At 50.6% G+C, this 24,119-nt stretch overlaps 1 protein-coding gene across 2 annotated transcripts in view; it reads left to right on the top strand.

Annotated features, from left to right (window-relative positions):
• Positions 1-24,119, top strand: part of LMX1A (LIM homeobox transcription factor 1 alpha) — a 125,215-nt gene that overhangs the window by 67,558 nt on the left and 33,538 nt on the right. For both annotated transcript variants that reach the window (XM_033091987.1, XM_033091985.1), the window contains exon 4: positions 18,087-18,319. In XM_033091987.1, coding sequence (XP_032947878.1) covers positions 18,087-18,319 — 233 coding nt within the window. The remainder of the gene's footprint in view (positions 1-18,086; positions 18,320-24,119) is intronic.

Below are 24,119 nucleotides of genomic sequence, written 5' to 3'. Positions count from 1 at the left end.
TGCAGGCTCCCAAGTTCTCCTGCAGGTCACACGTGCTGAGTCCTCCGGGGACCCACGGCTGCACACGTGGGGCTGGACTTTGCCCAAGGCTGCAGGGCGAGGGTGGAGGGGCTGCTGTCGGGGGCAGGGCTGTCTGGCTGGAATCTTTTCATGCTCCGAGAGCGCTTCATTGGCAAGGGTCTGCTTTTCAAGTCCCAGCGGGCTCTTGTCATCAGAAAAGGAGGGAGGGGGCGTCTCAGCATTCAGGGCCTCTTGATGGGCAGGAAAAGGCAGAGGGTTTTCCACAGTGTGTTATGACCCGGGAGTCGAAGTTTGGCAGAAGGATTGGAATGTGCGTGCTCAGGAGTGCCCCTCTGGTGCTCCCGCTCCTTCGTGACTTCTCCCACGCCCCGCCCCCCCCCCGTCCGCCAGCCTCTCCGGTGAGCCTCCCATCACTCACTCGCTGCCTTTGTGAAACCTCAGCGTCCTTCCCAACACGGCTGTGGTTATCTCCTCGCCTAACCCAGTCTGCTCTTGTTCTGCGAGCTGGCTGGTGTTCAGACTCACGGGAGGAAGACACACCCCCCCCCAAAACACAGACACAGAATACACACACCCCAAAACACACCCCCCCAAACACACACCCCCCCAAACACATACCCCCAAAACACACACACACACACACACACATACACATGAAAGCACCCACACATACACACACATACACGCACACCCCAACACACACACACACTCCTTGGCACCAGGAATGCTCTAGAAGCCAGAGGTGCAGGAACACAGTTCTTTCCTGGACGCGGCACTTTGCATCCCCCACCTCTCCCTCCCTTCCCCCCTCTCCAGGCCCCACCCCAAGACCCCTGGACTTAGCTGCCGGCACAGCCCCTCTCCTTTCCCTGGAGAAGGATGATTTGGTGTCTGACGTGGATTTTTTATGTAACGGGAAGGAGGGGTTTGCTGAGGAGCTGGGCGTGGGGCAGGGAGGACAGACACGGAGTGGGGGAAGCGTGCCAGCAGGGAGCGGAGGTCACCTGGAGGTGACAGACCTCTGTCACCCCAGGCAGGCTGAGGGTGACGTCCTATGGCATTTTCAATGGGGTGTTTCTCCCAGCCGCTCCTGAGTGACGCCACTGGGCTCTCTAGCTGAGCTCTGCTTATTGGAGAGTGTGGTTCCCGCTCGCTGGTGAGTAACTGCCACCATTGACGTGTTAGTCACCAAAGTCAGACAGGTGATGGCAGGGAACCAGAAGCAATTGCATGCCGGGTGGAGCCCCAACCTGATGCCCAGGACTGCGGGCGCTGTGAGGTTGGGGGGAGCCGCATGCTCTAGCTTTGCAGTGGCAATTGCAGATGTCAGTCTGGCCGTGTTTGATCAACAAGAAGTCTCACTTATTGGAAACCACGGGGTTCCTTCCACCATTAACCCCAGACTTCCTACCAATTCTGGTCTCGTATATTTAAATTAAACCTCAAAACGAGACCAGGAAAACCTAACTCTGGCAAGATGAAGTAAGACTAGCACTCACATTTCTAAACACAGGGAAGGAAACGGGGTTGCTGTCAACTGTGGAGGGGCTCCCACATGGCCGCCACTGTTCTGTCCCTTGGTCACTGGATGTAATCCTCCCAACGACCTTCTGAGAGAAGCGTTATTACCTCTATGTTACACATGGGGAAACTGAGGCGTGGAGAGGTTGAGTAGCTCACTGTGGAGTGGGTTCCCACCAGTGTCTCCCCTCTGGGCAATTCCATGTTTTGCCGTCATGGCGCGTTATATCCGTGACCGTCATGGCAACAGTGCCGTAAGGTTTCCAGGGACTTCGCAGCCCTGAGGCTGTGGCTGAAGACCGCGTCCCCCAGGTCTTCACGGGGATGGTGGCCATCCATCGGCCCTGCTGTCACTGCTGATTTCCACAGCCCATCCTCGCCCCTGGCGCCCAGCGCTGGGAAGGTCGACTGCTGAGGGCAGTTGGGTCATTCCTCGGTCCTTAGAATCAGCCATCGGCCCTGATGCCTGTGCCCCCAAACCTACACCTCAGATGAGCTCCGTTCTACCCAATTTCATTCAATCTGCTCAACAGTTATTAAATACCTCCTGTGTGCTGGGCGCTGTGCTATGTGCTAGGGTGCAAAAGAAGGAGTCTTGTTCCTCGGGCAACACAATGTAGTGAGAGGGACAAACCCAGGCCAGTGTTTATAGACTCAGTGACATGGACCAAAGTCGATGTGTCACTGCTCTTAGAACACGGAAGTGAAAGTGCAAATGCGTATGTGTGTGGAGGTGCTGAGGGTGAGACGGAGGGTGACAAAGGAGCCCGGAACTGGGCCTGAGAGACAGAGAAAAAAGAGTCATTCTGGGACCCGAGACCGACACATCCGTCAAACGAGGGTGAGGTTCCACGGTCATGTGACGTCTGCAGTGCCCTAATCTGTAAAGACGGCATGCTTGTTGTGTCTGACTTGGGTGCGATGGCTTCACCTGGTCCCTGGAGGAGCATCTTGGGCACGGAAGGCGGCAGTGAGTGTGACGGTGCCTTGTCTTCGTTTGGGGCCACCCTGCAGTGTCTCTGTGGCTCCGTGGGCTGTCGCTGTGCTGCCAGAAGTGCCATCAGCATGCTGTTGAATGTCCCCTTGCACCGCATCAGAAACTGTCATTGTCACCGAGCTTTTCCATGTGCTTGCTCTGCACTTCTGCCTGGATATCGGACTACCCTGGTCAGGAACATTAAGGTTTTGTGGTCTTCATGGCGTGGAGACACTCAGTGGGTGAGGGCGTCACATACCTGTTTACTATAGACAAGACGTTATGTAACGAAGTATTGCGTGGTGGGGGCCACATTCCTACCCAAAGGGACAGAACGAGAGTTAGGCAGGCAAGTGTTCAGTGTTCAAGAGCCCAGACAGCAAAGTGGGGTCAGCCTCAGGGGCGGGTTCCCCGGGACCCTTGACTCTCCGCCATAGGGTCTTACTTTCTTGTTTTGTTTCTTTTCCCCCGTTTCTTCTGCCTCCTGCCCCCCACCCCACTCTGGTCCAAGCCGTTGTTTCTCAGTCTAGTTGTGTAGGACACAGCTCCCTGGCCCCTGCTGGTATTAGGAGCCTTGCACACCCCCGGCTGAGGCGGTTGATCACCAGCCAGCGGTCGGCCACTCACAGCAGCTCACGGCAGCTCTCCGCAGCTGCCGGCTGCGCACACTGGCTGCCGGCCACTCATGCTGGCCACCAGTCACTCCTGGCAGCACAAGGTAGCCCACAGCAGCTCACGGCAGCTCACAGCAGCCCGGCTCCAGGAAGGGCCATTGTTCACAATCTTAGCTATAGAGGGCGCAGCTCGCTGGTCCATGTGGAATTGAACCGGCAACATCGGCATTAGGAGCGCGGTGCTCCAACCACCTGAGCCAGCGGGCCGGCCTGGTCCGCACTTTCTTGACGGACTTCTCCACTTCAGGTTGATGGTACAATAGTACGTTTGCATCTGCTGGATGAATGGCTTCACGGGGATGCAGAAGGAGTGTCCCGGGACTTGCTGTGAGGAGCTGCCCTCTGGGTTGTGCTGGGTCCCCGGTGAAGCCGGGCTCCCCTCTGTAGACCACACACACTGCTCCCTCTTTGGAAAAGCCTGGGAATAAGTCCCTAGACATGCAGGTCCCTCAGGGATCGTGATGGCTTCCCACAGCCCTCCTCCTCGAGCTGGTCAGAGCTGGTCCTCGGGCAGCAGACACAGCCCATTGGACCTGCCCAAGTGGCAAGTGCAGGAACTGCCCCTCGTGCCCCACCCCCCGTGCCCCCATGGTGCTCTTACCTGAGCCAGACCTTAGTGCTGCAGCTCTGCACAGCTCGGGCTGCAGCTGAATGCTTCTCGGGGACCGATGGGATTGTGCGCGCCGCCAGCGCTGAGCCGCAGAAAGCCCTGCTTCCTTCTCTATCTGCCGGGGGTGTGGGGGGGTGCTTACAGATGCGTCTCTGTGGCCCACAGAGAATGCGTGCAGGAGATCTGAGTCCGGCCTCCTTCCCAGCCCTGCGCTGTTTGGGGAGTTCCCCAGCCTGTAAGCCCAGGGCCTTGTCAGCTGCAGGGCTACCCTCCCCGGCCTCTTCCTAAACCACACCATCAATAACGATCGCTCACAGACCCCATGCAGACCCCAGCGAACCAGCCTGACTGCTCGGGGCCTCCTGGGGGCTTTTCCGTTTCTCTGTGCCTCTTCCTTCACCGGACAGTGGAACACGGCCAGCTGACGGACATCCCAGCCCTTCCTCATCCTTCCACCCCTCCTGCCATCAGTTCTCCCCGCCCTCACAGCTTGGTCCTCCCCAGTCCCCGCGGTGGTGTTGATGGAGTGGGTGCATACCCTTGGGCCTGGGCTGTGCCCTGATTTGAGCCCAGTGGAGGTGGGGACAGACAGGATTGGGGGAGAGGAATGAGCAAGGGCCCCTTGCACAGTTTGGTGGCCACCCTCCTGTTCCTGCTGCTTTCCATGAGCGAACGAGGCTGGTGGGTGCTCCGCCACCGGTGTAACCAGAGCTCTGTGGGCTCTTGAAAAATGGAGTTCTCTTCAGCAGCAAATGTTTGCAATTAACTTTAACATATGGTGGAATTTGCTTTTGTGTCCGTAAAGCATGATAGGCAGTGAGGAGCTGGCAGGGGAAGCCCCGGCCTGTCACGCCCTGGGCCTTGCTGGTGGGCGGAAAGTTTCTACTCAGTGTGGCGCCCTGGCACAGGGAACTAAGTCACTAGGTCGCTGGGGGCCTGAGCCCTCCCTCTGGCTTGGCACATCCTCTTCCTCCCAGGTGCTTCTACCTGCCCGGCAGCAGGGTGACAAGTGGCTCTTCCTTTTAGGGTGGGGCTCAGCACCCTGTGTGGCCTTCGTGACCTTGCTTCTCAGTTTTGGCCACTGTGCAACTTCTGTGCTCTTGGTGGCACCTTTCGCTGTAGGACTGTCCTGTAGGGTCCACATGTGGTGATCGGCACAGCAGGGAAATGTAGGTCAGTCTGTAGATATTGGGCGGCAAGTAACAGAACTGAGTGAACAGGGCGATCACCAGTAGGAGAGCGGTTTCTGCTTAGCCAGGATCGGACGCATGCATCACTGTGTTGGTTTGGCAGCTCAGCAGCGTCCTCAGGCACCCAGCATGTCTGATTCCCACCCTCCCCCTTCCGTGTGGAGGCTTAGTGTCCTGCCTGTCACCCAGTGTCTGCGCGGTGGCCTCCCACCGTCTGTGCCAGGGGCCAAAGCGAGACGCAAAGGGCTGGGACTAGGGCTTTCTTCCATGTTTGCTTCCTCCTCAGAGAGGGAAGTCTTTCTCAAAAGTCCCCAGCACACCTGTCCTTGTATCTCTCTGGCTCCAGCCCAGGCTAGTCACGGGCAAAGGGGAAAGAGTTGGTCTGACTGGCTTAGATAAAACATGACGTGTCCTGGGATGGGGCACACTACTGCCCAACCAAATCAGGGTTCTCTTAGCAAGTACCAGTGCTGATTGGGAAGGCAGCAATGGTGTCTGCGGTGGTAATCCTGCAGTGTGAGAAAGGCAGCGGTCATTGGGATGCTGGTGTCTGCTGGAAGCTGAGGGGAGGGACGTGGCCCATGGTGGCCCACGGTGGCCCGGCCTCTCCAGGCTCCTTCTGCACCCACCCTGCATGCTGGCCCTAACGGGGCTTTTCCTGCAGCACTGCTGCTCCCTCAAATTCTGCCTCACCGCGGACATGTGTCAAGATGCCTCATTTCCTATGACACAGAGGTCAGACCCAGCTTAGCATTCACAGCCCCGTCCGTCCCGCTCCGAACAAGCTCACAGCTGGCAGGAAACACACATTGCCTGCTTTGTCTCCTGACACTCCTCTGTGCAGAGCAGGTAGCACCCAAGCTGGGCGGCTTCCCACCTGCAGCTCTCACCTGGGGCTTTTTGTCTGTGCGCCCTTCTCACTCCCGCATCTCCATTGGGCATGTCTGACCCCAACACGTAGCCTGTTCAGATTCGACTTATTATGAAAGGTTCTTTTTAAGTCCTCATTTCCTAGACAGAATACCACCTTGATTGCCCCAACGAGAAGTTTCCTGAGTCTCTTGAATTTCTGTAGACCTTGTTATCAGTGAACCCACATGAGCCACGGAGAGAGCTGGATGGTACGAAACTCGAGCTGACCCTTGCAAGCTGGGGAAGATTTGGGGGGTGGACAGGACAGATGCCATGTCAGGTACCGGGAGGTGGGATGAGAATGTCTCAGAGAACCTACCAGAGTCTACCTTCTCCTGCTTCTGCCTCACCTTCAAGCGTCTAACTACTGTCTCTCCAGGAGCATGTAAAGTTGGCTCATGGGTGCCCTATTGGACAGCGTGGACATAGGACACTTGTGTCATCACAGAAAGTTCTGTTGGACAGTACCGATCCAGAGGTCACTGGGAGGTGTCCAGTGGTGCTGAAATCCTCATGTGCTTTGGTGCACACCCACCGATCTGTACATATAACTTGTCACTGTGAGTCTGAGCCAGGAATCCTGTTTCACAGAGAGTTTTGTGGTTCTTTAGCTCCTCGTGTCTGTCCCTGTTCTCTAATCCCCTGAATGGAGCTGGATGTGGGCAGTGGAGCTGTACAAAAGGCATCCAAGATGAAAACCATCCCCTGGACGTGCACATGAATGTTGTGTGCTGCCTGGCGCTGCACACTTGTCACCATTCCTGCTGGTGTTCCCGTTTCTGCCCAGTCCCCACTTGCTTGTTCCTGTGCCAGTTCCGAGGCTGATGCTCTCCTGGGTTGCAGCCAGCCTGGGCTGTGGACCTCAGAGTCTGGCTCTCATTTGAGAACTAGAGGGTAGCCTCTGGCCTCGCCCTTTTTAGGTAAAATGTTTCAGCACAGGTGATAACCTCATTCAGCCAGCTCGACCGTATCGTGGGCTCATAATGGGGATAGCGTTGCTTTGTAGTCACAGAAACCCTTTAATTTGCAAAGTGGCATCTGACCATTTGATCAGGATGATCCTCCAGGCCAAGTCAGACGGTGATACAATGGAGCATTGGTAGGTTTTCACATTAACAGACTTGATTTGAATCCTGGTAACCCCAATTACTAGCTGTGTAAAATCGAGCAAATTGCTGAAACCTTCATACATCTCTATTTTTCTCATCTCTGACATGGGTGACAGACGAGTGACATGATTTAGTTCTTAGTGGGATCAGCCTGGCTTCTGTGTTGAAGATTAACACTTAGAAAGCTGTTGAAGTAATCCAGGCAAGATATGGTGGGAACACGGCCTGCAAGGGGAGCAGTGGAGATGGTAAGTGATCTGGCTCTGGTCCCTCTTTGAAGGGGGAGCAGAAATGTCCTGTTGACAGTTTGCTTATGAGATGTGTGAGGGGGAGGAGTCAAGAATGATTCTGAAATGTTGGTCTTGAGGGATTGGAAAGTTGTAGGTGCCGTTGGTCAATAGAAAAGTGGAGACTGGTTGGTTGGAGCAGATTTGAGTCAGGGTAAGGTGGGTGGGAAAAGATCCAGAATTCTGTTTTGGTTTTGTTAAGTTTGAGATTTTGATTAGAAATTCAAGTGACACTATTGAGTAGGTGGGTGGATGTACAAGTTAGACGTAGGAGAGAGATCTGGGGTGGAGATAGAAATTTCAAAGTCATCGAGCATATACTTGCTATTTAAAGTAATGAGACTGGATAAGATCACCACGGGCAATGAGTAGAGACAGAGAAGAGGATGAAACATTTCAAGTTTAGAGAGATGAGGGGGGAACTGGCAAGGAGGCGAAGAAAGAGTGACTCGGGCGATAGAGAGGAAACCAGGAGAGTGAGGGGTCCTGGAAGGCAAGTGACCGCGGAGTCGGAGGCTGCTGATGGCCTCAGTACACTGAAGGCCGAGCACTACGGACGCCGTTAGTGACCGTCACAAGAAAGATTTATTAGAAAGAGTGGGACTGATACCTGACTGGGTTGGTCTTAAAAGAGAGTAGAAGGGGATAGAAGCTGGAGATAGAAAACAGAACTAATTTCTTTTTGAATTTTTCTACCAAGGCTACCAAATAAATGAGGAAGTGGGATCAAGAGAAGGATATTTTGTCCTAACAGGGGAGAAATAAGAAAAGTACGTATGTAAAAATATCTACAAAAATATCTGCTGTGGCTTTTGAGTGAAGTGAAGCATGAAGTGATGAAGTCTAGTTCCTACATGGAAGAATTTTCCTAGAGAGGAGTTTGGGACACACTAGACCTTGAATAGAAAGGAGAAGTCCTTCCTATAACATTTGGCTTCATACAGCTGTATCCTGATGACAGTGGGTTAATTAAAAAGAGATTTTCTTCTTTTCACTGAAAGGGAATCAAGAAGTAGGAAGTCCAAGGATGGTGCAACTGCTTAAGGACGTTTTCAAGGATCCAGGCTTGCTCTGCCTCCTTAACACGTGGCTTTTATTCTCTTAGTATCAAAATGGCTGATTCATCTTCAGGTGTTACATTTTAATTCCAGGCACAGAAATAAGGGAAAAGGTGAAGAGCAAAATATGTATGCACCAGCTGAGTCTGTCTTATTTTATAAAAATACCAATAGCTTTTTGAAAATTTCCTGCTCTCCAGTCCCTATAGGATCCTGTGTGCTGCCTCTTGTGGCCATTTCTAGCTGCAAGGGAGTCTGGACAGATGAGGTTTTTTTTTTTTCAACTGAGAACATAGTCACCAAAATTTTGGTTATAAGAGGTAGAGTATAAAAGATCATTGTGTCTTCCAGTTATTAAAAAGTTTATTGTTAAGTAATTTTTAAAAACTGTGGTAAAATGCATGTGGCATAAAATTTATCATCTCAACCATTTTTAAGTGTATAGTTCAGTGACATTATGTACATTCACCTTGTTGCTACAATTACCATCATCCATCCACAGAACTCTTCATCTTGCAAAACTGAAACTCTGCGTCTGTTAAACAATAAGTCCGTTCCCTCTTCCCTCCAGCTCCTGGCACCCACCATTATACTTTCTAAGAATTTGACTACTCAAGTTATTTCCTACAAGTGGAATCATAACAATATCTGTCCTTTCGTGACTGGCTTACTTCATTTAGCATTCTATCCTGATTATGCTGTAGCTGTGTCAGAATTTCCTTCCTTTTTAAGACTGAATAATGTTCCATTTCAATACATTCCAATGTATATACCACATTCTGTTTATCCATTTACCTGTTGACGGACACTTGGGTTGCTTTCAGTTTTGGTTGTTGTAAATAATGCTGCTGTAAACATGAGCGTACAAACCTCTCTTCGAGTTCCTGCTTGAAATTATTGGGTATATACCTAGAAATAGAACTGCTGGACCATGTGGGTAATTCTAGTTTTACTTTTTTGAAGGAACTGCCATACTGTTTTCTATAGCACTGCACCATTTTGTAACCAACAGTGCACAAGTCTTTCAATTTCTCTACACCCTTGCCAGATTTTTTTTTTTTATAGCAGCTGTCCTAATGGGTATGGTGCCTTCCAGTTTTTAAAGGGTAAGTAGAGAGTTGAAATGGGTGGGGAGAGAGTTGAAGGATAAAAAGGGTAAAAAAGTGAAGGTAAAAATAAAAACAAGCGCTAAGAACTGTCTCACTTCCATCGAGTCAGACTTCATTGAAACCTTTCTGGAGCTCTCAAGACACTTAGAGCCTAACTTGAAAGGAGGGCAACACAATCTCATGGGAAAGAAGCTGCATCGGTGGTTTGAACACCTGGCTGGCTTTTTTTTTTTTTCCTTTTTGCTGGATTTTGGGAATGTACAGGGTGCCACCCTGCTGCAACACCAATTTTGCCTTGTGTGACGCGGCTAACAGAATGAGATAACAGAATTTGACCACTGCCCCCTCACTTCAGAGCTGAGGTGTTATACAATGTCACACAGGCGTTGAGATCTTTGAACTAAAGGCGTTCTGGAAATTCAGGTCATCCGGAGAGATTTTCCACCCCTCACGTGCAAGGGGAAGTCCCGCATGGCAGCTCCCTGTGGCTTTTATGCTACCCACGGTGGGAGATCTTTACTCAGATAGTCAGTCAATGTTTGTCTTTTCTTGTCTCCCTTGGAAGACTGGATAATCCTTGGGAACAGGCGTCGTATGTGAGGAGGACAATGGTAGCAACTTGCAATGTTTTGCATGTTATCATGTGCTGGCTCGTGGGGCACCAGCAGACACAGGAACAAAATCATCGGTCTTCAAATACATCGAGTTCCTAACACTGTGCTGTTGGTATCGGCTGGTTCTGTGAGGAACTCTTGGGTTCTTTTTTATTTTTGAATGTGTAACAGCAAAGTGATGGCAACAAAAGCGAACGGGGCTCATGGAGAGCTCGGTGTTGCCCCCTGCTGGGCTCTCAGAATCTTTCCCATCAAAATATCATCAATAATGCCCCATTCTTCCCACTATTCACACACACACACACACACACACACACACACAGTCCAGGAAGCGTACATTCTTTGTAAGAGTATACATTGTATTGGCCATGTGCCATCCAGCCAAGCCAAAAATTGTGGAACAATAGGAATCTGTGCCCAGAATATCAGCTAAAAATATCTCATCCCCCTGCTCTGTTGTTTGCTGGGTATGTTTAAGAGTGTCCCAGGAGGCCAATGAGGATGAAGGGAAAGGAAAGCTGACATTTTCAAAGGAAACCAAACCTTTAACTCCCTAAAAAGGAAACATATATTTTCTGTATGCCTGTTTTATGTTTCTTGCCATGCTTGCATGTCTGAGTGACAATGTGGAAAGTCTATAATATACACGTGCCACCTTCTCGTGGGTTGTTGGAGTCCATGCTTTCACCACAGCCTTCTGCTCTGTGGCATGACTTACGGGCAGCTTTCCAGGTTTGGGCAAAGAAGTGGGGAGGGAAAGGAGAGAGCAGGGAGACTCACTGTGTCACACACGGTTCTCCCATTCGGTGGGTTAGGGCACTGTGTGGGAGCCCAGGGCACATGTTTCCATCCCTCATTTGGCCGTACTTAACCTCTTTTATTTCCTCACCAAGCTCTGGCTGGCCCTTTCAGTAATTTCAACTTTCTCTATGGTGTCGGTCAGTCACTGTTCCTTCTCAGGCCCTGGTTTCTTTCCAGTTATAAAGTGAGGGGAAAGGCTAACTGATCTCTTACTGGGGGAGTCTGACAGTGAGGGAATGAAGACAAGAAAAGGACAGCTCAGTGCATGGAGGTTGCCAGCCTCAGTAAGAAGCAGTCATCTGAGAACTGAAATGACACGGGAAAGAGTCTGTTCCCAATATTTGCCAGATAGTGTCAGCATTGACCAAATAGCAACTGTTGGTTCTGGTTGGTTAAAGTACACAGCGCTGCCAACTTCCTGCACAGATGCTGGGTGTTAGGCAGTGAAAGTGGGTGTTGGTCAACACTCGTTGGCTAATGTCAACATTGAACTTGGGTTAGGGTAGACCGTAGACATCTTTGCCTGAATGAAATGCACCTTTAGCTTCCTCTCAAGCGTGTCCTTTCATATTTGTCTGTGGGTCTCTTCTCCAATAACCTATGAAAGGCTTGTTGAAGTTTGATTTAATTTGTTATAATAATGAGGGACCTGGCCTCAAGATACACGTGAAGTTCCATTTTTGGCTCAGTTGGTTGTCTCGAAATAAATGATCTTATACAGATATTTCCACGGGCAGATATGTTAAATTGATTTCCATATAGGGGTGAGGAGCTGTTAGTCACTGAGAGCAGTGAGTCTGCGTCAGATACTTCAACTATGTTATCCTGTTTAATCTCTACAACATCTTGTAAGATGGTTACGATGGCATAGAAGCAGAGGCTTCGAGAGAGTCAGGAACTTGCTCAAGTTCTCAAAGGTAGAAGCAAGACTTGAATCCAGGTTCGATCAGACTTGAAAATCATGCTCTTCCTCCTCTCCTTTGCTGACTCTGAAACAGACACTGTGTGAGAAGAAGAAGGGGGCTTAATCGACCCTTTGGAAGTAAACCCACCCACGGCCAGCCATAGATGGTGAGCCAAGTTGTTACCCTGCGCTCGCGAGGCGCCTCTGGGATGTGCAGACATCACACTTTGCCATTCTCATCCCATTGTATGGTCCTCCTCCCTGCTCCCCAGGAGCCCGGGGGACACAGAGACTCGGATTGGCTCTGCCAGCTGCTTATTGTTTTCCATTTTCTCCCCACTGCAGTCTTGCGACGGTCTCCTCTAGAAGATCCTGCCACTTCTATTGTCCCTGTAGACTTTCCCACCGCCCCAGGACCACAGCCTCAGTTGCTTATTGTGGTGCTGTTGGCTCAGCCTCAAGGACAGAGACCTTGAGCCAGCTGACAAGGCTGCTTGTGTCACTACTTCTAAGGCCACAAGCCATGCTTTTGGTTCCCAATACTTTTGAATACTCTCCTTCAGTTTAGCCGCATGGTCTCCCAGACTCCCAGCAGCAGATTTCCCGACAGACAGTCTTGGCTTACAGCCAATTGCTGTCTCCGTGCCTGGGTGACCTCTGTTACCAAGTCAACACGGCACTAATGAAAGCTGCTGTGCTGCTCCCTGGTGGAGAGGGTGGAACCCGAGCGCTGCACAGACAAGCCTTGTTAAAGCGCTGCCCAAAGACCCTCTCCCACTTTCTACACCAAGGGGCTCGTGCACCTGATGGAAGGAAGATCATTTGGGCAGTGCCAGTGGAAAGGTGGTGTGATCCGTAGGTGCCTGCCGTCCAAGGCTAAGCGTGGCTCTGATTTCGTATTTTGGTGGGGCAAAAACAGTACACAACCGGTTGGCCTCCAGTTGGAATTAGGATTTTCATACATTTGTCTTCCTTCCTTTCACTTAATTGTCTATGGTACAGAGGCTTTGAGGAACCCCCTTTGAGCTCTCAGGACTCTGGGTCAGCGTTAATGAAGATCTCAGTCTTTGCAAACATGCCCTTGTTCAGGAACCTTCTGGAGTGTCGTGAGGAGGTCTCCCCTTATCTTCCTGCTCAGTCTTCATGGGTCTCAAAGCCCTTGTCTGGGAGACAACTGGGTTTGCCAGAAGCCGCCATATCCTGCAGTATTCCTGTATACGGGAAGCTGTGTCGTGAGCCTGCAGGGCAGATGTGGAGAGGACACGGCATCTAGTGTCTGGTGTCTAGAGGATGACGAGTCAGGGGTGGGAGAGACTGGAGGAGGTCATGGGAATTCATGGGGGATGAAGTCACGTGTACTGATACTGATAAGAAAACGAAGCTTCAGTTACCCTCTTGGTTCTTATTCTTATATACAGAGCAAGAAGGCATCTTATCCAGCCATGCCAGAACAGTTAGTTGGGTAAATCCAGACAAGTCCTGTGTGGATGGGCTGCATGCAAACCCTAGACAGAGACCATTGCAGCAGGTGGAGCCTGCTTCCTCCATTCTGTTGTCCGGGCTGGAGGTCCACAACCAGGATGACCGAAAGCTGACCTCTAACTCTCTTACATTGTTCACGACCTTGGTCCCGAACTACTTGCCCCAATCCTTCTCTCTCCATGCTCCTTTATGTAATCCTGATTCTTTCATCCTCAGGCATTATAATTCATCATCTTTTTTTTGTTGTTGCGATTTTCTCTCTCATATTTCATGTTCAGCTTTTTTCCTCCACTACCACCATTATCACTGTTGTAGTGGTTACCATTTTGTTGAGGATTTACCACGTGCCAAGCGTTATACGAGGCAGTTTTAGTGCATTTATTCAGTTGACCCTTACTGAGACTCTATGAGGTAGGTCTGGTCATTATTTGCATTTCATTGATGAGTGAAGCAGTGTCACCCTAGCCTGGCCACGGTCACACAGCTACTGCGTAGTGGAGTGGGGACTTGGCTCTAGGTTTATTTGATGATGCCACGTCACCTCCTTGTCCCACTATTTCCACAGCCCAGTGTCTCTCTGGCCGAGCCCCCTGGGTCTTCCCGGGTCCAGCCCCACTGGCCTGCACTTCTGCCTAAACCTTGAAAGCAGTGACCCCCAGGTTCCCCAGCAGAAGGGGTTCCAGCAAGAACTGTCTTGTTTCCCGATCTTTCTGGAGTCACAGCAGACTCTTGCCTGGTGGTGTTGTGTCAAAGAGTGACTCCAGACGTTCTTTGTCCTTAACCTAAATCCACAGAGGACAGACCTCTTCTAGGGGTTCCTTCAGGCACTTTGGGGCCCAGAAGCTGAGGAGCCTGAAGGGAGCAACTTGGTTCCCAAATCCTGCTTGTCACCTCCATGTAGCAGCAGGGTCTCAGGACCTCCCACACAGCCAGGGGCCAGTCCAGACACCCTCTCATGGCAGAGGCAGGCCATCTCAGATGCTCGATCTGCCTCCTCCTTCTCCTGAGAAAATAGGGCCAGAGAGTGTGATAGGGAGAAAGAGAAGAGGCTATGATCCAGCACCCCTGAGTCTCTGTGTCCTGTGGGAGGGAGGCCCCATGGACCACGCTGAGCTCACTGGATGAGAGTCTCTCTGAGGTCATTGCACATCTCCATTTACTCTTACTCCACACATGTAGTGAGGTAATGGATATGGAAATAACCACAGTTGCTGGCACAGAGTGGGTGTTCAATAAAGATGAATTCCCTTGTTTTCCTATCTTCCACCATCTTCTGTTCCTTTGAAGTAAAAATAACGTGGGGGCCAAAGCATATTCCAGTGATGAGGACCCCAGTATTCGGAACGGAGGTGTGGTTTTCCTAAGGGTGTACAATCAGCACCAAAATCCAGGTGTCCCACGGTGCTTCCGCACGCTGCCGTCTTCCTGTTGGCGTTCCTACGGTACGGGGGTGTGCCGCGGCTCCCCGAAGCTCCGTGCCTCCTCCTCTGTCGTCTTGGACTCCTTCTCTGGAGATACTCAGGTGTCAGCCTTCTTGGCTCCATAGCTATGGAGTAGGATTCCCCACCCCGTAAGAAAAGCATGGATCCCAAAAATGGGAGTGAATTAAGGAATTATCCAGCCTCGTGAGTTTCAAACATGCCTTAGGAGCAAAATGCTTTCTTCAAATGAAATCTGTTCTAGAAATCAATCAATCAAGCAGTCAATCCTTTTTGGAAATACACACACACACACACACACACACACACACACACACATATATATTTCTGAAAAAGGAGATATCTATATATGGGGGGAGGGAGGGAGGGAGAGAGAGAAAAAGAGAGAAAAAGAGAGAGGGATGGTTTTAGCTGGTATGTGTTGTGTGTATTTGGGGCATGTGTGTGTGTGTGTGTGTCCGTGTCTGTGTTCATACCTAATCTCTTTGGCCTTAGCTGTATAGAAAAATATATGAGAAAGTCTCTGTGTCACACATTGCTTCTGGTACAGCCATTTTTGTCAAATAAAAACATGACGGTGTGTCCTCATCCACCTTATTCACCGGCTCTGGCACCGGGTGACTTCTGGCTCTTCCCCAACGTCAACCTGATTCAGGACATGGAGGCAGCCGCGACAGCACAACTGAAGACATTCACGAAAGAGGACTTCCAGAACTGCTTCAAAAGTGGCAAGAATGATGGGATAATTGTGTTTGAAGTGAGGGGGACTATTTTGAGGGAGGTTAATGGCCATGTGTCTTTTACTGTAGTAATTTTTTTTTTAATTTAAATGTTCACCATATGTTTTGATCACACCTTGTGCAGGTGAGGGACCTAAGTGCAAGGAGGAGACAAGGACTCATCTGGACAGCTTTCAGGGGCAGGAGAATGTGCGTGGTAGGGAGTGTTGAGCGTCGTTACATAAGCCTGGCGGAGCTCGCCTGGCTTTCCAGGGCACTGCCAGTCTGCCAGGCTCCAGGCTGCAGACCCCGAGCGAGGCTTCATTAGCATTCAGAGGGGGAAGGAGCCTGGGGGCTGTCATCACCAAGTGGGCGTCGCGAAAGACAGGCTGTGTTTTAATTACGACCTGGACTTTGGAACAAATCCTTTTCTCTGCTTGTCTGAGCCTTAGAGAAAACAACTTGTGGGAGGTGTGTAGTCGGCAGCTGGGTCCACAGTGGTGCCCTTCCAGCTGTGTACACATCTGGCACACAGGTGGCGGGCTGCGTGCACCTTTTCTCCTTGAATTACTCTGGGGTCAGTGAGGCTAACAAGAACCAAGGCAGCACGGTGAGGGTGACCTGGTCTTTCCCCGGAGGGGACTGATGGAGAGAGTGGAGAGTGATGGGCCAGCCCTCTCCCCGTCGCAATTCCCACTGACCACCCTGACCCTCCCTTGTCCGACTTGGGGGACGGTTTTGGAGTGGGGGACGACATTCAGAAGAGATGAGAAAGAGGAGGAGGTGATTAGCAGGGTAGAAGTTAGCCCAGCACAGATGCCACACCTCTGAGAGCTTGCTGAGGTCCTGGGAGCGTTTGCCTAGTCTGTTTGACAGACCATTCCCAGGGAAGGAAAGGGAGGAGGGAGAGGGCTTGGGACAAAAGGCCTTTGACCGGCTCCTGGAAAAGCATTGATTAGTTTGCTCAGGTTGGCAAACAGTGACTCGGGACTGGGGCCAGGGCTGAACTGGCTGGCTTTGCTGCCTGATGCGTGCGCCCAGCATGGAGGGAGAGAGTAAAGGAACTAACTGGTCAAGGGACTGGTGTGCCCTGAGGTTCAGAACTGGACCACAAAGCCACGCCGGGCAGCCAGAGAAAGGGAGAGGGCAGGGGAAGGGCTGCTGGTACCTGGAATTCTGGGTTTGGGGCTGTCGTATTCCTCGTGAGTGATGAAAGAGCCACACCAGCCCCTTGGACTCTGTCAACCTCACCTCTCTTTCTGAAGTTGGGAGGTAGAGGGAAGGCATGTCAGGACGGGTGTTTCCCGGTGGCCAAGGGCAGGGAGGGTTACTGTGGTGGCCCCAGGCCTGGGTTGATAGTGAGACACACCTGCACCGCTGACCCTGCAGGCTGCCCTCTGTCCTGGGAGGTCAACCCCAGGGGGTCCTGGGAGGGTTGGGGGAGCTCATCGTGTTCCCCAGGCCCTGGCTTCCTTCACTCCAAGACCTGGGGCGGCCTCCCTTCTTCTTGTGCCAACCTGTGTGTCAGGCCACCTTGGGGCCCCTCCTTAGCTCCCTGTCCGCTCCATCCTCATGAGAAGCTCTTCCGTGCTCCCTGGGGTACACACACTCTGTTTGTTGGCTGTCTCTCTCACTACTGTGTGAGCTCCACGGGTTGGGGATTTTGCTTTGTGGAATTTTGTGCCCACTCCTGTGCTTGACACGTAACAGACACTCAGAATTCATGTGTGGACCCGATGCTCCTGGTGGCAGCTCCTTCTCCTCCTGTTAACACACACAGTGTGGGTGGCATGCTTCTGAATAAATGAAGGAATGAGTGAAGTGAAGAACAAATGAGTGCATGAGTGAATGAACTTTGGGAATGAATGAAAAGAAGAAGAAACGAGCACACGAATGAGCGGATGAGCTTTTGGGATGGGGCTGACCACCCTCGGCCATCGTGGTGGTTGCCTGTCTGTAGGGAGAGACTCTCATTCATTCGCGGTTCCTGCCAAGGTGGGACCGTTAGAGCAAGGTGGCATCATTGACCTGTGTGCACGCGGGGTCTGCTAGCGTCTGTCTCTGTGCAGCGAGGGGGCGTGTGCAGTTTTGTGTGCTCTCTCCGGCGAGTACTGTCCCCTCCCTTATGCCATCTGACCTTTCCACGTCCGTTGACCCCTCTGGTATGCGGGGACAAACATAGAGGTTTTCTTTCCCCCTATTGTGCTACTACTTAAATAAAAACAACAACAACTCTGTTTTGGAAATGGAGAAATGAATGCTGTAGTGAATGAATTGAGACATATTTTGAGGGTACATTATCTCCGTGCTTATTATGCCACAGGCTTTGATGAAGGCAATTATGTTTTCATGAGGCAATTGGAAAAGAAAAAAAGAAATAGACAGATCCGCTATAAATGTCAGTCCTTCATAGATCTGGGGTGACAGGGAAACAGTTACCTTTGTTGGGAACCTACTGTGTGTCAGCTCGTCCATCGGGCTCTTTATACATGGTCTTCCCATCTCCTCAGGGAAGAAATCCCCTGGAGTCACAGAATGCCCCGTTCCAAGCCTTCTTGTTCCAGTTCTTGATGTTCCTTTTGCTGTGGACTTGCGGGGCGACCGGGGCCCCCGCCAGACCTTTCTCACGGACCCTCCTTCCCTTTGTTCCCTGCTGCCAGGCTGTTTGCTGTCAAATGTGGGGGCTGCTTCGAGGCCATCGCCCCCAGCGAGTTTGTCATGCGGGCGCAGAAGAGTGTGTACCACCTGAGCTGCTTCTGCTGCTGCGTCTGTGAGCGGCAGCTCCAGAAGGGCGACGAGTTTGTCCTGAAGGAGGGGCAGCTGCTGTGCAAAGGGGACTACGAGAAGGAGCGGGAGCTGCTCAGCCTGGTGAGCCCAGCGGCGTCTGACTCCGGTGAGTGCTGCGCGGTGGGACCCTGGGGTGGGGTGACAGTCTCAGGGCTCTCCCCCTGGAGGGTCAGCCACCAGGGCAGCCGAGCTCCATGGATGGCAGCTCCATGCTTCCCAGGAAGTTTCCTTGTCAGCTGGGAGTAATTTCTTATCAGTCAGGTACTGCCATGACGTGCCGCGTAACAAATCACCCCCAAATTCCAAGGCAGACAACCAGAAACACTTACACGCTCACGAGTCTCTGGGTTAAGGGGAGTGACCCTGCTTCAGGCTGAAGCCCGCCTCACTCAGGAGAGGACGAGCTTGTAGTGAACAGCGTGCTGTAGCTGTCCACCCCTCTGTTTCCTTAACAAAGCTTAGCCTGGTGGCGGGAGAAGGGGGAGGCATCCACACGCACCTAGTGAGTTCAATTAAATGTCCCAGGAAAGCCACCCCCTGACACGTGGGGCTTTACGGGAAGCAAACAGTTTTCGGGGCTGTCTCATACAAACACAGCCCCCACCCACCCGCCCTGGTTGGTGCCCTGAGTGCTTCACATGTTGTAGGGGCTTGATAAATATTTGTTGAGTGACTGATTGAAGGGCCTGTCATCTTTCATGCTTTTCTCAATGAGTTGGATGTAGACGCAGAAGGCAGGTTTATTCAATTTGCAGATGACACAAACCTGGCAGGGAACGCTGGGGTGGCAGCTCAATGTTCAAAAAGAGCGTAACAAGCTGACAGAACAGGGCAAAGTCAGCAAGACGAAATCTAACCATTGGGTTCCAAAATTCAGTAGTAATTACCTGGAATGGGGCCTGTTTTGATGGAATTTCACGTGGGGTTTTAGTTGACCATAAAGCCAAGAGGAGCCAAACAAATGCTGCGATACTCAAACATATTGTCGCTAACATGTCATTGTAGTTCCATTATTATTATTATTATTATTTGGCACTGGTCAGAGCACATTTGGGATATTTGGCTTAATGGTGAATGATGTGTTTTAGGGGGAGTCACCGGCCAACTAGAGAGTCTTGAGAAGAGTGATTAACTTGTTCAATGATAAGTTGCTAAAGAAACTCGGCGTATTTAGCTTTGTACAAATGAGGTTAAGTAAGGGAGCTATGACAGCCCCACCCAAGGGTGCAGTCACACACACGCACAGGGTGAAGTGACAGACTTCGGTGCCATATGGAGCAGATCTGTGTGCTTCGAGAGTGCAGACTAGGTGCCTTTATGGGACATGGACCTACTTGTCGTCGATATTTTAAGCACAGTTGGTGGAGACCAGCTCACTCGTCTTCAGGCTGCCAGGGTCCTGGAGTCTGTAGTTTTATGATGCCAATTGTTCCGACTCACGTGAAAGCATGCGGCACTTTCACAGCTCTGGGGGACAGCAAACCCAGGAGGTGTCCCCCTGCTGGGTCTCCTTTCTGCTGTGGCCAGAGGCCTCTTTTGTCCTGGGCCCCCTTGTGCCTGCGGCAATGAAGCAGCCGTGAAGCACAGGACCGGACTCTGTCGCCAGCCAGACCATTTTCTTGGCGTTCATTGAGCCCCTGGGAACTCAGGGCCTGCAGGAGAGACCTAGTGACACTCAGCCTGAGCTCCTCTCCTTGGTCACAGAGACACAGGTTCTTCAGTTGTCAGCACGTGAGAGGTTTTCCAGTTGACACTGTCACCACGGCTCCCCAGCCTCTGTTTGGGTGTCTCCAACCACGGGGAGCTCCTGACCTCACGTGCTGAGTGCAGATGGTCTCAATTGTGTGTCTGCCTCCATGTGTAACCTCAGCCTGGGCCTTGGTTCTGCTTTCAGGAACTCACAAAGTCAGTCCGTCTCCCCGACGTGTGCCAGCGCTTGGAGTTGAGACAGACCCTCGTAGCCCCTAAGTTTTCTCTTTTCCTTCTAGCTCATCCCCTTCCTTCCAGAGATCCCTTGGAAGAAACGGTTTGCTCCGTCAGTAAAACTACCGCAATCTCTTTAGAATGTACCACCCAGAAGGGGATACAGTCTTCTATGGTCTGAACTAGCACACTGTTGTTTGTTGTTTAACGACTTGTCATAGGCATTGTATCTGATTGATGGAGTCCAGGATTTCAGTAGCCTTTTTGGACCGACAGGTAGGGTGGGAACTTGGAGCAACCATGGCTCCTGGCTGGTCCATGTCGCTTTTCTTAATTACCCATCCCTCGTATCTTCACATTTTCTTTTAATATCAGAGGTCATCTGAGAATGTCTTGTGCTGTGATTTTTAAAAACTTTTTATTTCGAAATGACATGTTAGATTGACAGAGCAGTTGCAAAGTAGGACAGACGTTCCCACCTGCCCTCCATCTGGCTCCTCCTAAGGTTAACGTCTTGTATTTAAATATCCATTTTCATAAATGTGCCATGTAAGTGACGGAACTGATATTACTGCCGCACTGTTAACTAAACGATGGACTTCACTCCATTCCAAGAGATTTCCCACTCGTGTCCGTATCCACTCCAGAGTCCAGTCTAGGACACCACGCTGCATTTCGTTTTATGTTCTAGTTATGTTAAATTGCTTTTCCCGCTCATTTTTGAAATCACTAGGAATGTCCAGTCAGAATTTCCCGTTTTGCGCCTCCCTCCAGCAGTAGCTTTCATGCTTTGTTTCCTTCTAGCCTTTCCCACCGTGGGATCACAGTTTTGGGCTTGTTGGTTAGTTTGCCATTTTCTGACCTGAGGAAGAGTGTGCATCTTAGATTTTGCCCAGAATGTTCCTTGGCTGTCATTTTCCCGAAGGTGCAGATCGTTGTGTCCTCTTGGCTTAGTGCTCCTTCTTGGTCAGACCAAGTCCCGGGGTAGCTGGCCCTGCATCCTTTCCCCTATCTTCCGAGCATTAAAGAGGCAGCACATGGAGGCAGGGCTCTTTCTGGCACTCTCCTTTTGTAGAGGAACTTCCCAGAGCAAGCCTGCGTCATGAAGTCCTCATGATGAGGACCCCTTTCTGCCAGTGACAGTTTCTGTTTGGATGACGACAGCAATTCCAGGGCGTCTGTTTATCGGGTAGGTAGTCGGGATGCCCTGGCAGGTCTATGCTGCTTCTGTCCTCATCGTCTGTGCCCACCTGGCCCAGCACAGAGCCTGGCGTGCAGTAGGTACTCAGTAAATGCTTGCTACTGAATGCATTCACTTGGTGCCGTTCCCATGAGCCTCTGAGGTCCTTAGCAGAGAACCACCAACCTCCAGTGTGACCTTCTTCTTACTGCCGCTGGACTGAAGTCCCCTCACACACACTGGAGTTTGTGAATCCCTCTGCCTTCTTACTTTTCTGTAGGATACACGACACTGCTGCTTTGGAAGAGCCAGACGGCTGTCTTGTCACTTTCCTTGTGAAATACCTGTCTCCCTCCTCCTTCTCTGAGTTGGGTTCATACTGCTGGTATTTAGGCCCTGGTTTTCATTTCCTTCTACAATCTTGGAACTGATTTTTTAAAAAATTCATTACAGAAGTATTTCTTCCAGCCTATCTTGGAATTCTTTTTGTTCTCCAATAAATTAGAACAGAGAGGCAGCGCACCTTCACGAGTTCTAGCTGTCCTATGGGATTATTTTGTCAGTTCAGAGTCATGAATTTTAAAGTGCAAGCTCTAAAAGGGAAACCTGGCAGGAGAAATGGGGGTCTCACTCTCGTGCTGTAGTGCAAAGGGTTTGGGGTCTAAAGTTAGACAGGTCTGACTTTGAGTCCCTGCACTCACGAGCAGTGCAACCTGGGACAGTTACTTCCTGTCTCCAGGACCATGTTTCCTCACCAGTAAAAAGTGGGTTGAAATCCTTCCTTTGGGGTTGCTGTAAGAATGCAGAGACGCCCTGCATCACGGGCCTGGAGCTGGCTCGATGCCCAATAAACGGCAGGTGTCATTATTATTTCCTGGGGAGGGGACTGCTGTACTTCTGAGTAGCTCGTGGCTTGTGCGCTTAGTTCACCAAAGAGCCATCATTTCAAAAATGTCTCATTTTCAGTGTTTGCTCCCCTGTTTTATATGCTTCTGGAGTGCTGACTTGAGGTCGCCTCAGGATGGTACATGGAGCGGGTCTGTCATTTTGGGGGGCTACGGCACATGGGCTGGAGATGGGCCGCCTCACGCCGGTGCGTCTCAGAGGTGGTCTCCAGTCTCCAGACACAGCTAGCGTTGCATCCTGGAAAGTCATTGCAGAAGACCAGAGGGAAGTGGTCCTGCAGACACTTGTGGACTCAATAGGAAATGCTAGCAGGAATGGGAAGGAGGGGTTGACCTTGTCCACCATTCTCTTACAGACTAGGAAACGGAGGTTTACTTACCGTGGTTTCAGTTTGAGCTCTTTTGAACGCTCTCATTTGTGTTCTTATTCCTGAACATACCATTTTCTGGAACACAGTCGTCCCAGGCGCGAGTCTCCCTGTGCCTCTTGGTCTGGGGTGGGTGGCGTGTCTCCCGTCTTTGAGTGAGTTGCTTTCGGAGTGGATTACACTCCTGTATCCAGGACTAGTCCCTGAGTGCAGGAAAGACGTTGAACCTGATGGTTACTGGTAACACATTAGTGCGTGCATTGTCTTCCTGAATGGGCGTGTTAACGTGGCTGGCACGGGATGTAATCTGTTTATGTCCTTCCAGACGGCCACTTACCAACCTTTAATTCAACAGGTACTCCTTACAGATGCTTCTGTGGGGTCGGGCTCTGTGCTCAATGCTGGGTTTTGTTGAAGAAAAAGGCAAAGGAGTTGGAGAGTACTGGGCAGCACAGCTGAGCGAAGCATTGCAAAGCCAACCTCCTAATGCCAGGGGAACGGTGATACAAAGAGGCTGAGAGCTGGGAAAGGGGGCACAGCCCACTGACCCATCTTGTTATTCTTTCCTTTAAGAAACAAAGGGGCGCGCCACTGAAAAAACAACCACCTCGAATAGGTATTAAAATACTCTGATAAACAATATCATTGCTAAGAAATATGTTTGAATTACATAGTTCCGTTTAAAGCAGTAGTTTTCAAAGGACCCTCCTCTACAACAGCATTTTCTAGAAAATTGTAACTGCAGCTCCGTAACAAATACATTTTTTATCACAACCCAGTATATACCATCGCATATATGTGTGTGCATGAAATAAAAGTTTCAACACTTACATTGAGTCAGTGCTTTTCCTACGTGCTGATATTTTCTATCTATCCTATTTATTTTTTAATTCTAGTCTTAGCCAGCTCTGTTAATTTCATAACGCACTGATGGCTCAGCGTCTGAAGTTTGCAAACTACTGCTTCAAAGGGCAGTTACTTACAAATCTCTCCCCAGGTTCTGGAATTGGTATAAATTCCTCAAATTTCAAGCCGAGAAATATATTTCAATCTTCTACATATATCCATACTGTGTTTACTGCTGAGAATAAGACCAAAAGACACAGAAGATGTCATTTGGCCCCAAAGCCATGGTGTGGTACACTGCAGTGTAAACACGCAGTGACTGCTGTCTGTTTCATTGTTGGTATTATCAAGGAGACACCAAGGGCATGCATAGTTATATCGTGGCTAGCACAGAGGTCTTTGTGACAGTTTCTGATTTATGAACCTGCCGTCTCTGGATAGTAGGCAAGAGGCAAGAGCCTTGCAGGTTGTTTTCAAAATCAACTTTTGTCTCTTGTTAGGGTCACAGCCATGAAACTGATGACCAGAATTGTTTGTTGCCCTGAGCCTGAGGCTGAATGCTGCTTTTCTGTTCTTAACCTTTGTCTTCTCTGTTTTGTCTTCCTATGATAGATGGAGAAGTAAGGACACAGGACACTTGAGTCAGGGATAAGCCAGAATAAGAACTTAATTCTACCAATTACA

Source organism: Rhinolophus ferrumequinum, chromosome 22 (assembly GCF_004115265.2).
Source record: "Rhinolophus ferrumequinum isolate MPI-CBG mRhiFer1 chromosome 22, mRhiFer1_v1.p, whole genome shotgun sequence".
Lineage (NCBI taxonomy): Eukaryota > Metazoa > Chordata > Mammalia > Chiroptera > Rhinolophidae > Rhinolophus > Rhinolophus ferrumequinum.
The sequence above is the reverse complement of the archived record's forward strand: the minus strand, read 5'-3'. Positions and strand labels throughout refer to the sequence as shown.